The sequence below is a fragment of the Chelonia mydas genome, chromosome 3 (genome assembly GCF_015237465.2).
Source record: "Chelonia mydas isolate rCheMyd1 chromosome 3, rCheMyd1.pri.v2, whole genome shotgun sequence".
Classification (NCBI taxonomy): Eukaryota; Metazoa; Chordata; order Testudines; family Cheloniidae; genus Chelonia; species Chelonia mydas.
Window position 1 is genome coordinate 17,331,845 of NC_057851.1, and position 16,403 is coordinate 17,348,247.

The 16,403-nt window shown below is 41.0% G+C and overlaps 1 protein-coding gene across 5 annotated transcripts in view; it reads right to left on the reverse strand.

Annotated features, from left to right (window-relative positions):
• The window catches only part of KLHL29 (kelch like family member 29), a 573,096-nt gene that overhangs the window by 73,078 nt on the left and 483,615 nt on the right, over positions 1-16,403 (reverse strand). For all 5 annotated transcript variants that reach the window (XM_043542199.1, XM_043542201.1, XM_037893987.2 and 2 more), the window contains 2 exons: positions 8,965-9,164; positions 2,310-2,569 (listed from right to left, as the gene is read on the reverse strand). In XM_043542199.1, the coding sequence (XP_043398134.1) occupies positions 2,310-2,569; positions 8,965-9,164 (460 nt within the window). The remainder of the gene's footprint in view (positions 1-2,309; positions 2,570-8,964; positions 9,165-16,403) is intronic.

A 16,403-nucleotide genomic window follows, 5' to 3' on the forward strand; every position in this document is an offset into this window, starting at 1 on the left:
ATCCATTTGAAGAGGACAGAAGACGTTTTGAAGAGGCTCCCTACAGCCACAGACTGACTGCAGGAACTGTGCTATCAGACGAGTTTCCCCTGTGGCCACACGTCTATCTTAGGATCTTACATGGAAGTCACTACCACAGTAACTGAGTACCTCTGTCTTCAATGCATTTATCCTCCCAACACCCCACTGAGGTAGGGAAGTTCTATTACCTCATTTACAGATGGGGAACTGGGATACAGAAAGACTAAGCGATTGGGCTGAGTTCACACAGGAAGTTTGTGGCAAAGCAAGGAATAATACCTAGGTGTCCTGAGTCCCAGGTTGGTATCCTAATAACTGGACCATCCTTCTTCTTTAAGCAACCCTGGAAAGGATCTAGGGGGAGCTAATGCAACTCTGCAGGTATGTGTACGCCAGAACCGGAGATGTAAATTTCCAGCTCAGACGGTTCTAGATGCGTTACCTCTGATCTCGCTAGCACGCTAAAACAGACACGTGGTTGCGGCAGCGCGAAGAACTAGCAACCTGACTACATAGCTATGCTCTCAATGGGATCATACTTGGGTGGGCTAGCCCGTCCCACCACTGCGGCTACATTTCTATTTGTAGCTTGCCAGCTTGATCAAAAATTACACCTAAATCTCTGGTGTAGACATACTCTAAAATGGATTAAAGTCGTGGTTGTATTTCTTTGGGGAAATAGAGTGGGATCAGCTGAGGTTGGAGCTGCCAGTGTGAGGCAAACAACCACAAGACCAGGGCCCTCACTTAGCTAAAATGACTGACCCCTTCAACAAAGCCTGCAGTGACTCATCACTCAGGCTGCTGCAGAATGCCTATCCCTGGGGAGGACTAGGGTCAGATGACCTCCAGAAAAATGTATTTCACTCTCACTGCCAGAGCCACAAGTTAGTCTGTGCAACAGCACCATTCGGCTAGGAACCGTCCAGCTACCATGCGGTGTTCCCGACTCCTTAGGCTTCTAGCCTGCCCTCAATCCTGTTGCCTGAGCCTTGTTCCAGCGCACGTCAGCCTTGTCTGTATCTTATTCTTGCCCTGCTCCAGACTTGCTTCATTCCAGCACCTGCCTCCTGACCCCAGGCCCTTGGACTGATTCCAACCCGACCTTTGACTTGCACCCGGACTCCAACTACGATCCTGATTGGCTTCTCTCTGGATTCTGACCCCAGTTCTGACCCACAGCCTGACTTCGGGCCCTGATTTCAGCACCACTCTCAGCCTAGTCCTGACTCTATGCCCAGCTTCGGCTCTTGGTGCCTGTTCTCAACCACAGCTCCAACCACCAGGGCTGACTGCCTAGAACCCAGAGCCTGATAGCCAGAAATGCCCAAGCACCCGCTTTGGCCTTCCTCCCCCTGCAAAACCGAAGCTCAGCAGGGTACTGGGGAAGCAACAATAACATGGGGGAGGCATTCTCCCTTCCGGGCGGGCCTTGTCAGAGCCCATCTGCAAGAGGGAACATTCTGACCCAAGACGAAGGTTGGGATTCAAACCAATGATCAATTTAGATACTCGGACATCCCCTTATCACCACAGTTAGGTACCAAGATCATCTACCTGCAAATCTTATTTAGTTATATCTAAGAAGAGAGGCAGGTTTTTAAGTGTCACCAATGTAATTCGTCCATCTCAAGGACAATGTTTTGCTTTTATTGTGCTCAAAACCAGTCACTATTTATAACACTTATCTGGAGATAGTGCTAGGCAAGGTAATACATTTAACTTCACAAGTTAAGGGCAACTGCATAACTCAGACAAATGGTGCAGACAAGCTAACCCTAATAAATATGTATATACTACCAGAGGGGGTATCTGAATAGCCAGTAAAGGTACAGTATAATTTTTTATACATAGTATACTTGTAAGTTGGTCATGCTATTAGCATTCAGCACCAAAAAAATTGTGATTTACTGAGGATTTTTGCTTCCTACTGTTACTGAATGTTCACACCTTCCCAAAAATGTATCCCTTTCCTGAGGTAACATATCATGCCATTATAAACCTTCAGGATTTATCTTTGACCAAGTCTGCAGCCAACAACCCCAAGACTCTGTTTCTAATACACGTGTAGCAAATGAGAAGCTTTTAATTCTAAACAATCAGATAGGGGGAAATCAGATTCTGAAATGGCTTACAATTTGTGCATAACCTGGAGTCATTTGCTCTCTTTTTACCTCCACAATCCCATCTTTTATTCATCTTCACATTTAAAATTGCATGGGGATAGTTTCTACTTGAAAGAGGTATTTATGAGAATGGAGGAAAGTGGTTTCTCAGATTATTTTTACCTGAGCTCTTAGTGCAGCGTCCTTCTTAATCCATTTTATCACTGTTTCGTACACCAGCTCTTCTGCTTTGGTGTTCAGGCTGTCATTGGACATGTAGGAAATGAAGTCGTCTTTGGAGATATTAAGGATCTCCTCCTGATTGGCCACCTCTGGGAAAATTTGTAGGGCATATGCTTTGGCCATGTTGTATAGTTCACTGCACTGCATAGCTTCAGCCATGGCTAATATTCCTAAGCAGTTGCTGGCAGTCAATTGTTTTTCTAAAAGGAGCAAATAAAGTATAAATGAATGAATAAAAATGGCATTATTTCACTGATAAATAGATGCTATCAATGTAAATAACTCTGGTTCACTTTGGATAGCACCCAGGTTATTCCAAAGAGTCACCATTAGAAGAAAAAAGTCTACCAAATGCAGTTTCTTTAGATCTGCATTTTTAAATCTTGAACTGGGTGGAGGGTATTTTCTGGGCTTGTTTTTTGGTGTGTACTCTAGTGGTGTGGTTGGGAGAAACTGTTGACATAACCTTATTACTAAGGACCTCCTCTCTAGTAGGACTCAAATAGTGAGACCACTGCTAGATCTACTGCCTACCATGTTCCTTTAAGAAACAGCAGAGAAGTAAACCCTAGTGCAGGTGCTTTAAGAATAAACTCAAACAGCTCTCAGGACATTTTTGAGGATCCTACAATTGCTTCATGGTAATTTATGTCCTGCTTAGCTACTAAGCCACTTCAAATAGTAAAAAAAATTTCCCCACAGGAACTTTGTTATTGTCGAATATGATGACATTTCTTATGCAAAACACAGATTATACTAATGGTTTCTGTTAAATGTTGTGTAGTGGTGTTTCAAAGCAAATCATGCACAGAGGAGACAGCATTATCTGCTTCCTGGCAAACCAGTAACTGCACAGTGTGTGGTAGTATGTTAAGGATGATCTATGCTGTACACTTCACTGTCCTTTTTGCTTTCCAGCTACTTTGGACAGAAAAAAAACACGAATAGGAAATTTGTGCAAGAGGGGCTAACAGGTTATTGGGTCTCAGCTTTACTAGCAAAGCCATTAGCAGAATACATTTTATTAAGATTCAAGGCAGAAAGCCTCAAAAAGTATGTCTACACTGCAAAGAAAAACCCATGGCACCAAGGTCATGGCTTGCAGCGCTCAGGCTGTGATACTAAAAATAGCACTGTAGATGTTCCTGCTTAGGCTGGATCCTGGGCTCCAAGACTCTGCCCTCCTTGCTGGGTTTCAGAAAATATTACAAATATTCCAAAAATGCAGCACTCTTATTCTGGAATAGTGTGTGCATACATGGAGTTAATCAGCAATAGCTTCTCAGCATTAAACTCACACCCTGCCTAACTTTGGGGTAGACAAGCCCACATATACAAACAAACCTGTTTAAAACTAGATGGATAAAGTAAGGAGGTGATAGAAATCTCAATTCTTTTCACCACCAATACCTGGAAAACTAAAGCCAAAAAGCAAATCTGACACTGGAGTCACATCAATCTTGTAATTTTTAAAAGAAATGCCCCAGCCAGACCACCAGGGCATAGCCCTATACACATCTTTCATTCTGCACAATGGAAAACATCTGGTGGAATAAGCCTTTACCCATATGAGAGCAGACACCCTACTTCAACCCCTTTGCAAGTGGGGTTTTTAATTCTCAGATTTCTGTTTTTCAGGTAACAGGCTTGGATATGGGACAACTGCACTGGCTGCAGCTGATCTTCTCTGAATGGGGGATGATGATCAAATATCTGTGCTGACTTTTCTAGATCTGATCCTGGTATTTTACCTATCTTTAATCCCTTGTAGATGTAGACAGATGTTTCTGAGTGGCCCAGTCTTTCCTTTTTTAGAAGGACCAGAGGGTAGTGTTGCATAGTTACTGCTCTTCCCTGAGAAACCTTTTTGTGGCATGCCAAGGGCTCTATTTCATTATCCTTTCCCATATGTACATAAGGCCATCAAGAAGGTTTGTGAAGAGATGTGGGCTGCGATATATTCAGCAGGCTGATGACACTTCATAAATTCTAACATGGCTGGTACAGTGGAACAAATGACTCGGTAAGAGCTCGGATGTAGGCTAGCTGGATGCAGTTCAACTGGGGTAAGACTGAAATAATGTTAGTAGTTTGGGGGAAGCAGTTGGCAAAAATTACCTCACCATCTTTAATTGAAAGGATTCACTAACTACTTGCATCCATAGTTCATCATATAGGTGTCTAATTAGATCTTGAGATACTTCTGGATGCCTAGGCAACAAAGAAAGGCTGGAGAACACTTTGCTCCATCTATGATTGAATAAGAGAGTGCACCATTTTCCTTCTGATGCAGACCTTGCTACAATTATATATGCCTTTGTCACCTCAAGACTAGACTTGAATTGCACTCTACATGGGGCTTCACCCCTAGATTATTCAATTACTAAGCAGAGAGCACATTACACCAGTGCTCCAGGATAGCTTCCAACAGATTTCTGGGTGGAATTTAATGATGTCAGTTTTGACCGACGAATTCCTAAATGGTCTGAGACCTGGTTAAATACAAGATCACCTCTCTAACCCTTGCCAGACTGTTGCAACTGAGATCAATGGAGGCACCTGAGCTGGCAGGGATTTCTCTACTTATGCTCTGACTTTGGAATTCATTCCCTATGTTGATCTGCCAGAGTCTGTATTTGTTAACCTTCCAGGCACGCTGCAAAGTCCATCTTTTATCCCAAGTATCTGAGGATGGAGTGGATGCCTGAGCAGGGATATAGGCAGAGATTGGTAGTATGCATGAAAGATTACTTGGCAGAACTGTGGTACCAATGTAACAGGAGTTCAATAATTAGTGTGAGATCCCATCTGTTTGTGTTGAATATTGTCTTTTTAATTTAGGGAGGATGAAGCATATGAGTTAGGTTTTACTAAAATCAGCACAAACACCTCTCTGTTACAGGCTGTGAGCCATTTAGTTAATGGGAGTCCATTCTTGCTGGTTCATACAAGCCTCTAGTGGCATATTGTCTGGTCATATCTATAAGCTTCTGGATGTAAATTATCCTCCAAAAGACCACAAGGCCCTTGTGAGGGTCTCACTTTCATCTTCAAACTGTCTGGTGCCTCAGTTTCCTTACTGGCTGGGTGGTCTGGTTCTCTAGCTGACCCAAAAATTCCCCATCTGGAGTAGACGAAAACAATCCAAAACACCTTCTTGGGCAGGGTCTGGGTGGACCTCTCTTCATGCAGGGCTCCCAAATGCTCCTCTCACTGCTTCCTCCCATGCTTCTTTTGGAAGCTTGTTCTTCTCTCAGAACAGATCAGAGATTCTGTTCTTCCCTAGATGCCTCCTTGATAGACAGACCCCCAGCAGGTGTCACCATCTCTCTCAGACTGAGGAAAGGGAGGTCCTCCATACTCAACATGCTTTGTGATCAGCCTACTGTTCCAGACTGTACTTAAGTCCCAGAATCCCTCTGTTTAGTTCACTCCTGTGACAGAAGCCCTCTCCTCACAGACCCCAAATGTGATACTGATAGATCTCCTGAATTCTGGTTTGGTTCACATGCCCCAAACCTTTTTCTTCCCTGGGTGCACAGACTAACCAAACCATGGTGGCTTTTACGAGTTGTTTTTAATCCAGATTCCTCTGCAACATTGAAACAAAACAAGAAACCCATCCTTTCTCTTTGTTCATGCACCAGAATACTTGTTCATGCACTAGGCACTGTAAGAAAAGTCTTTAATCCTTGTTATCATCAACCACTAGCAAACACAGCACAGGAAATATACTTTGTGCTTGAAGCCATTATGTCCAAAAGGGAGGGCAATTTTCCAATTCTGCAGGTTCAGTTGGCTTCTACTGGGGGATAATTACAAATCCCAGGTCTTTGAGACAACTGGGAGTTGCTAACTGGTTGTATCCAACTTCAGCTAGGATGCCTATTAGCTAGCTCCATATATGCAATGATATACACGTCCTTAGGCTCTGGGGTGCTCCTATAACTAATACCTAAAATTTTTATTGTAGATCTAAGATCACAAATAAGGCTGAAGGGAAGGTGATCCATGCTAGACTTTGACTGGGAATGGCAAAGGTTCAATTCAACAGGGCATCAAAGTAACACACTGAAGAATTGTAGGAAAAGAGCCCAGTAGATCAGTTAATTTGCTTGTTGCACTTGCCTTGGTGACACATGGTTTGGATTATGTCAAAATCTATTACTGTACTACTGGTACCTGTTTCTGTACCAAGGAAGAGCTTATGTGCTATAATATGGTTCTTTTATTGCTAGATTCTTTAGAGAATAAGGATCCACTGGGAAAAAAAACCATGAAGCCATAAGATGGGAGGAAGAGGGGGAAGTGCTGTGGATATTTCACGACATTTCTGACCAGTTGTAGCATTTAGCCAGCCATCATCTGGAACCTACTATAACTTGTAGGCTTTGTTGCATCAGTCAGAACATAACTGGAAACTGTTGGCATTGTGCATGCTGTTGACAAAAGCAGAATACTAAGTGTAGAACAAAGAGCGAGAAAAAAGCTAGAGATAGCCATGGCAGTGAACAGTTAAGAAATGTGATTGTTGACTGGGGTCCATTTCCCTGTCTGACAAATTCAGAAGCAGGTAACTAGCATCTAGATCAGTGAATCCTACTGGGACATTTAAAAAGCTATTTTTGTGCTATGATATACTTGGTTTGTGCATTGCCCAAAACAAAATACTTTTCCTAAACATTTATATGGCAAAGACTCTGTGATATCTGAAGCTCAATTCAGTCAAAGCTATAAATTCATTCTCCAAATGAATTGTATGAATTCTCCAAATGAAAGTCTAAAACTCTGGTGACTCCCCATATATCACTAAACTTATAGCCAACTCTCCTAGTTCATACCACAACATGGTTCACTGAATTCAAATATTAAATATTGGAAAAGGGAAATCTCGCATTGATTTACTAAAATAAATGTATTTTGGTTTTTTTGGCTGAATCTTTCTTTAGTGATATTGTATTTAAATACATCTACTGATCATAAGAACAAAAGAATGGCCATACTGGGTCAGACCAAAGGTCCATCAAGCCCAGTATCCTGTCCTCTGACAGTGGACAATGGCAGATGCCCCAAAGGGACTGAACAAACAGGTTATCATCAAGTGATCCATGCCCTGTCACCCAATCCAAGCTTCTTGCAAACAGAGGGCAGGGACACCATTCCTGCCCATCCTGGAGTCATTGAAAGCTGGGGTCACTGAAAGCTGTAAGATATATTCATTCATGCTGGAGGTCAGCTACAGAAAAGCAATATCAGTGCAAGAACCTATACTCAAGGTTCACAACCAACATACCGGGACTTAGAGACCCAGTTTTCAAGCTACCATAGCACACTCATTTTAAAACAAGCATTTTACATTTTTAAACAAGTGACAACAAAAATTATTGAAAGAGGGAGCTTGCAATAATGGCCTGATTCATTACTGCACTGCTCCAGTTTTACTCTTGTGTAGCCCCACTGCAGTCCGTTAGGCCAGCATAGCACTGGGCAGTAACACAGTGATGAACCCAACCAAGGTTGGAGTTTGATTTTTGAACACGTATAACATTTTCTAAATGCTCATCTTCAAGACTCTGCATTCCTGATGTCAGTTTACAATGACAAACTCTTGAGATGACTCCAGGTTCACGTGGGACAGAGGTGAATTTTGGTTCCAAAGGAATGACGTGTTGCAATGAGGAAGAGTTAAGAGATACGTTTTAGGGACGGGGAGAACAAGGGTGTAAAAAAAAGTCTTGATATAGCGTGTATTGAAAGCAATACAACATCTGGGTCAAGCTTTATATTAACAAGATTCCATTTATAAATGGTTTATACAGGGTTAACAAAACATTAATAGATCTTATAAGCATGTCACAGAAATGAGTACCATGTGTTATAGGTAGATAGGGGCATACCAGTACCAGGTGTTATAGATGGTTATAAGGCATGGTTATAAGTAACCTATTTTCCTGTTGGGACTCTATATTAACATACAACCATTGACTAGAATATCTATTAATCATTTATTAATGGAACCTTAATATAAAAGTGTGTGACCATTCTACCTGTTGTGGTTAAGATGGATCTCATTTACAAGACCCTGGAGAGTGCCAGAACTATTACTTCAGTGGCCACAAGGATATTTCACCTGACCCTTAGAATCTGTTTTTCAGGGATGCAGGAAAATGGCAGACCCTGACCCTTTCTATGAATTAATGGAGAGTCCATATTCACCTATTGTTATAACACACCTAGTTTGGCATAGTTTCTATAATCTACTGTAATGACCATATGAATGGGACATGCATGTGCATTTTAGCACTCAGTGTCTGCATAAAGTGCAACCTTTGTCAAATTAAATGGGATACTGATACCAAGAACAAAAAAATCCATCCAAGATGAGAATGCAGTTGGATTTTTTTGTTTACTGACCGTAAATCAGTTTAGTGCTGCAGCAATGGAAACATTTTAAGTTCAGAGCTCACTCCAAACAAATGAAGTTCTACTGTGTTTCAAATAACATTTAATCTTGAATTTCCTAGCAGAGCTACGAGATTAAAAAAAACATCCTAAGGACTATAAACTAACAAGATGGAATAGGGATGACACTTACCTAGAAATGACACACAGACTTTACAGAAAGTATGAAACTGGAACTTGCTGGCAGCCTCCAGAAGAGTTTTTGCATTGGCAGAATCTATGATCAAAGAACCTGTATAAACAAACTCCAGTAGTAATTCCAGGACTTCTGCAGTGAGGTTTGACATGGCCAATTCCAGCTTCTCCCCGCCTCTGCTACTGTCTCGTGGTGACCTGGTAACAGCAGACAATGACATTCTTACAGGACATTACGCCATCCCCCTTTTGTTGTTGTTTACCAATTAGCGAGGGCTAGAAAATTGATTCATTAACTTTCTCCATATTTTTTAAGGAATTGAAGAGTATTGTATTTTAAAATAACTGAACTTAAAGACTTTAACTGGATCTGAAAGAGAAGAGTCTTAAAGCAAGTTTTACAAAAAAAAAAATCAGTTTATTGCTACTCTGCATTTTCATGCAAAAGAAGGTTGCAAAAAAAAAAAAAAAGGAAGAAAGAAAGAAAAAGAAAAGAATGAGCCAACATTAATGAGAATGAGGACCAGGATTAGCTTTCAAAGGGAAACAATACATTTTAACATTCAGAGTTAACATCTCATCTTTTGTGCATAATATAACATAGTAAGGCAAAAACACTCCTAAATTTCAAGAGAAAAGGTCACCTAGTTTTTCAAGAGCATATCCCCATCCAGTACATGGAATGATATTTTAAATGTCATGTGCATTTAGGGATCTATTTAAGGACCTTTTCTGTCAGCCATAATAATAGTAAGATTTTAAAAACTGTTGGGTTTCTTTTTTGACTCCTCAATGAATGTTAATGTAACAATATATATGTTTTTGTTCTAAAAATATATTGTTCCCTTGTAGGCACTAAAAAAGGAAGCCCCTCATGGCATTGCTTTGAAAACTGAATACAAGACAAGATAGACAGACAAAATGGTTAGAGCAAAGAAGGGAGGGAGGTGGGAAAACAATAACCAGCTCTGCCACAGGAAGCCAGCAGCCATCCTCTAGGAAGTTTCATGACTGTGGCCTACGATTTTTCCTGCATAAAGTGCTAAACAATTTGGGGATCAAAATATCTCCTGCATTTGAAGTGTGCATTAGTGCTTGTGAAACTATGGGACAAAAAATAATAGTAATATATTAAAATAAGGGCCCAGTTCCTAATGCATGGTTGGCTGGTGTAGCTGCAACACTAAGGACAGGTAACACCTGAAAGACAAAAATGATCATAAATTTGGTAACATCAAGAATGGGGGGAAAATCTGTTAAAGTAAGAAAATAAACTCCTTTAGTGGTTAGAGCCATTCAGCATCTTCTTACAGAAACATTAATTTCTCCGAATGACCAGACAATCAAAGTCTGCTCACTCCATCACTGCTACAGTTCTCGTGAAAACCACTGCACGACCAGCACCAATGTGCATCATAGAGACCACTGAACTCTTCATAATAAATGGTCACGTTACTATCCACTGGCCAGGGCCAGCTTTAAATACAAGCAAGAATCACTTCTACAACTGCTTGGGAGCCTACATGTTCAAGGTTCACAATGCTGTGAAGAAGCTTATGGTCAGATATCCCCTTCTAGCCCTGGAACCAGAGGACAAAGTCTACAAGGCCAGATAGTCTCCCCCTCTCCCCACAAACACACATACAAAAATCCCCAAAGCAAGTTGGGGGATCTCTAAATTTGAGGCAGCCCTGTCACTTTTTTTAATACCTCTGAGTTAGACAATGGTTTCAGGTAGTAGAATAAGCCATATTTAGGTCCTGACCCTACAAAAGCTTATGTATGTGAATAGTCCTATTTAATACAATGGTACTGATAATGAGTAAAATTTTAAGAACAGGCGTAAGTCTTTGCAGGATTGGAGTCTTAAATTCACTTCGTATTTCTATTTAAAGTACTTATAGGCCTCAATTACCACAAATATTCAGCACCTCACAATCTTTTTATCTTCACAACACCCTGGCCAGGAAGCGAAGTACTACTCTCCTCATTTTACAGATGCCTCCCAGACCAGGTCAACAGACTTGGGCTAACAGGCTCATGCTAGCCCTCTACAAATAGCTGTAGAGACAGCACGTTGAAGATGCAGCTCAGGCTGGAGCTCAGGCTCTGAACCGCACCCCTCGCCCGAGGCTTCAGAGCCTGAGCTCCAGTCTGAACTGCAACTTGGAAAGCACTGTGTACACAACACAGTTATTTTTAGAGCACTAGCGCAAGCCCTGCTCGCCTGTCTGTTGACCCAGACTGTGAGGCTCACTCCAAAATACTGTGTAGATATACCCAGAGAAACTAAATGACTTGCCCAAGGTCATGCAGGAAATCTGTGTCGGAGCAGGAAATTAAATCCACATCTCCCAAGTCCGTGGCTAGTGCCCTAAACACTGGGTCATCCCTTGTGGAGACATAGCCTGTGGGCGATGCCATAGTCCAAAAGATACACAAGCATGTACGTTAAGCAGGTTGCTTATACTGCCCAACATGCACATATTGTACTAAACCCAGACTTTTTAACAGGTGTGCTGTATGCTCTCAGAACGGTCATGCATGTAAGCAGTATTTTGCTCAAGCAACAATTCCTCTTGGGACGAGATAAAGAAGTAAAGATTGGTTGAGCCCTGAGAGGTAGCCCAAAATACAGTCCCCCTCTCACAATCCCTTGTACCTAATCTCTATGTCTGTATAGATAGGGAACCTACCTAATGGTGGAGCAAGAGAACCTTTGACCACAAGGTACTTCGGATGCTATGTATCAAAGTGATTCCATGGTATCTGATGTATCTTGCGGTAAAAAGTTCTCTTGCTCTACCATTAACTGCTTCAAATAACAGTTTGACATGAGTTCATCAGGCAAGTCTTGTTAATGTTATTCAATGTTTGGGCATAGATGCTCACATTTTTATAGGTATTTAGGTATTGGTGTGCTAAGCAGCGCGACACCTAACTGATTTAGGAGCCTAAATTTCATTTTCAAAAAGGGATTTAGGCATTTAGGAGTCTAAATCTCATTGACCATTGATGTAATTTAGGCTCCTAAATCACTTAGGCATTACTGCACCTAAATACCTTTAACAATCTGGGCCAGAGCACTCAGTAATTTAAATGGGATTTTATGGCATTCGGTAATGGCAGGATTGAGTCCTTGCACGATAGGCAGGCCTGTAGCAAGCAAATATTTGTCTACGGTATTAATTCCATTTGTGCTGGCAAATGTCGTGGGGGTCAGTGCGTACACGGACATGGTAACAAAGCTCTTCAGGTGACTAATCATGAGCAGTTTCCGACTGTGAATGCAGCAGTGAACAGGACAGACGGTGCAAAACCAGTAGCCTGCCACTGACATTAGAATAAAGAAAATACCAATTTAAGCAATGACTCCAGCCTGTCATTCTTTAGAATAATTAAGTTATAATCTCTTTTCCTTTGTAATACACCAAGCAATAAATGGCTGCTGCAATTGATTAAATACCAAAACAAAGCTAAGGTGTTCAATGAATCACAAAAGCCACTTATGGAAAGTATAATACAGAGCAATAGAGATTATTCACATTTCACAACCAGCCAGAAATGGAAACTGAATTGTGTCCGTTTCTGCCTCTGATGCTTTGAAAGTGGCGTGTTGTGGTGCTTGGGGTTTTTAAATGATGTACCCACCAGGGGCACAGCTTAGAGCAGTGGCAGGCAACCTGCGGCCCGTCAGGGTAATCTGCTGGCGGGCTGAGAGACAGTGGCCCAGCCAATGAGAGCTGCGGGAACGGCGAACTGCGGCCACTGGGAGCTGCAGGGGGCCGTGCCAGTGGACAGTCAACGTAAACAAAATGTCTCGCAGCCCGCCAGTGGATTACCCTGGTGGGCTGCAGGTTGCCCACCACTGTCTTAGAGGCATCACTTACTTGGGGTGCACACTGAAAACATGCCTGGTTCAGCCAACAAAGTAAAAGAAGAAGCCTGCATGGCTTCCATGCTGATGACCTGGCTCTGTAGATTTACTTGGCCTGGAAACCAGATGGTTTATTAGCTAAAGCAGGTCCTAAGGGATCAACAGTGAGTTTTCAAAGAAACAGAGAAAGAGAAACGTGTGTGGAAACAGACTTATGATTGGAGACATCACAGAGAGCGTTAGTGTGGTTTGAAACAGGATTCTGGGGTCTGATTTACTGAAATGGTTTCATAATAGAATTTTTCTTAGGTATTTCCTTTCTAACTCTGATGTATTGTATAATGATATTCTTAAAGTGGTTCCTGTGTTTCTTATTTTATATGCAGCAGGATATAAAGATCCTCTATGCATCTAGCAGACTTCATAAATGTACAAAAATGGACCATATTCTCCTCTCAGTTATACTGGTGCAACCCCAGTGAAGTCAGAAAGTTGCACAAGTCTAACCAAGAGAAGAATTTAGCCCTGCTGTAAGTGCTTACACAGTTGACCAAGTGAAAAAATGTATGTGCATATATATACACTTGTGCACAAGGGGTCTGATCCTGCATGACTGAAATCAATGGGAGTTTTGTCACTCACTTCAGTGGGTGCAAGAGGAGACCCTAACGGTCCAACATTGTTCTCAGAGAGGTCAACAGCAAAACTTCTATTAGGGAGAATTTGGCTGTAAGTGAAAAAAGTGCGCACAAACACATGCACACACAGTACATGTTAATGGAAGCGCATTACAGATATAAATAAGAACATGCACATACACCATGCATTTTGGACATCCGATAGACTGTCTCCTTAGCATTTTATTCTAGCTTGAAGCTGGGTAACGTATGTTTTAGGTCCCTGGACATAGTTAAACAAGGCACATTTTGCTGTTTGCTCTGTGAACTCTAAAGTTTAAATGGAATAATGTCATTTTATGGGCCTTCTAATCATTGGTCATATTATAAAGGTCAAACATTTCACATTGTGACAGAAAATCAATAACTTTCCCAACAGCCACTGGGGGGCAAAAAGTTTTGCTTCTAAAGAATAATGTGTAATAAACAATTTTAGACCTTACTTTATCATTGCTGCAATCTCTGAGAACAGCTAGAGTAAAAAGCTGGTAATTCCTGATATATAAACTCATTAAAATTAGGAAGTGATTTAGAACAGGACTTTAAAAAGATGTATCTTGGGCTAAGCAGCAAAAAGGTTAGATTAGGTCTATATTTAAACAAGCTAAGAGAGTTCTTTTACAGCTTAACTATATGGTAGCTGTCAGGGAATTTTTTCAGATTTACAAATCATATAGCCTCCAGTGGGGTGATTGGTAGACCTAAATAATGTGAAAACAAAATTTAATGAAGAGATAAGCAAACCACATATTAGTTCTGCACCGATAGTGCAGATACTAAATAAACAAAACATCTTTTTACTGTTTGGGATAAGTAGATCTACCTAAATAAAGCCAGGGTCCTTGGGCATGCTCTGTCCACTTAGCTCAGCTACAACTTTCAGTGTAATAACTTAAGCTGGAGAGGTCATAGGCACAGGGAGACTTTTAAAGCAAAGAATATTTCAGTTATAAACTGGAACCCAAAGAACAAAGTTACTGGCCCTTTCATTGAGTTAATCTATATAGGGAAGCTAATATAGATGCACTCCAGTAAAATAGGATTAATATTAGAAGGGGGAAAAAATCCTTGCTTGCAATGTTCAGGATTGTGCTCTGGAAAATTTTTACACACACACACACACACACACACACTCCCTCCCTCCTCTGAATTCTTGGTATTAATTTGTCCTTGAACTGCATTTCCTGAGATCCAGCTCACACAAACATCAGCACTAGTGTTTCATGCTTAGTACAGACATAACTAAGTTTTCTTCATCTCTTGAATAAAGTTTAATACATATATATATATATATACACATATATAAATTCTATTCATGAGATAATGCACTTGGTGTATTATATAAAATAACTTCACTACATCATTTTTATCAAGATGTTCTTTTTAACATAACCCTTCTGTGATGCAATACAAAAAATTTTATAATGAGATGCTTTGAGTGTCCAAGCTTGATTTAGACTCCAGCTGAAGTACCCTTATATACGGAGTTCTCCTAGTATTTCACTTCATCAGCTTACAGACAATGATACTGCTGCCTCTAACTGGCTTGAAACACTGTTTTGATTGACTAATAGTCTGATTGTCTCTTAGAGTTGGCTACAGTCTTACTCAGTTTCACTTCAAATGTGAAAAGCTACCTATGAGCAGTGTAGAAAACAGTTTTCTCACTGTTTACAAGCTACAGTCAATAAAAGTCAAAGCAAATTCAGCGAGACAAGGTGGGTGAGGTAATATCTTTTATTGGACTAATCTCACCACCTTGCCTCTCTAATATTCTAGGACCAACACAGCTACAACAACACTGCATAAAACAAATTCAGAATATTCAAAATGGAGCTGCCTGCAAGGAATGCCCATGAATAATACAAAACGCTTCATGTAAATGTATGTTTCTGAGTAGGAACAGTTGGTTCCCACACTGCCTCAGCATGCTGTATGTGAACAGGGAGACTAATAGACCTTTCAGTGACATCTCTTCACGTCTGAACCAGTAGGACTACATGAGGTGCAACCTCAAAGGCATGTCATACATCACAGCTTCGCCCTATGAAAATGGGCACCAAATAAAAGATTAACCCTAAAAATAAAGACATTTTTGGTATTGTGCATCTGAATATCTTCCACCCCGCTACCCCCCAGCAGTGAGAGTCTGCCTCTTTCTTTGTTTCTATCCAGGGCCCATCACAATGCAACAAACAAACAAAATTTAAGCAGCCAACAAAATTAAATTGATATCTATCAGATAGATTCAGCTATTGTGGGCATCTTTGACTTCCCTATTGATTATTATCCTGCACATCTTGGCCACTTGGAATTTAATGGCAACAGAACTCAGATACCCCTGTACTTGATACCTCTACGGCTTGTGCTAAAGGAGATGTCTGTTAACATAATAGGGCTTGGGGCCCAAAAACTAATGAGCAGTTTTGATTCTATCCAGAGGGCAGTGGAACATGCATACTATTCTTTACAACATCTGTTGACACCTGCATCCGAGAGCCATGGTATTGCCCCCCTGATGCCATTGGTGTGGCTGGAAGTTGCACACACAGTCCGTAGTATAGGGCCCTTAGGATTGCTGTCTTCTATATCCAGCTACCTAATGAACTTCCAGCTTGTACACCACCTCCTAAATGTACTGTGACATTCTGTTCTTATTGGTTTTGGTTTCATAGTGAGGGACATAATTAACATAAGAGCAAATATTTGTGTTCTCATTTCACTAGAGCAAAACATTTGCTACCTATGCCAATGGGATAAAAAAAATCAAATAAAATTGCTTCATTCCCTGGACACTTTGTTTGGGTCGAAAGGAAACAGGAAATCCAAGATTAAAATATGAGATGAAGCACTTAAACCAAGAACAGCTACTTCTTTTTATCT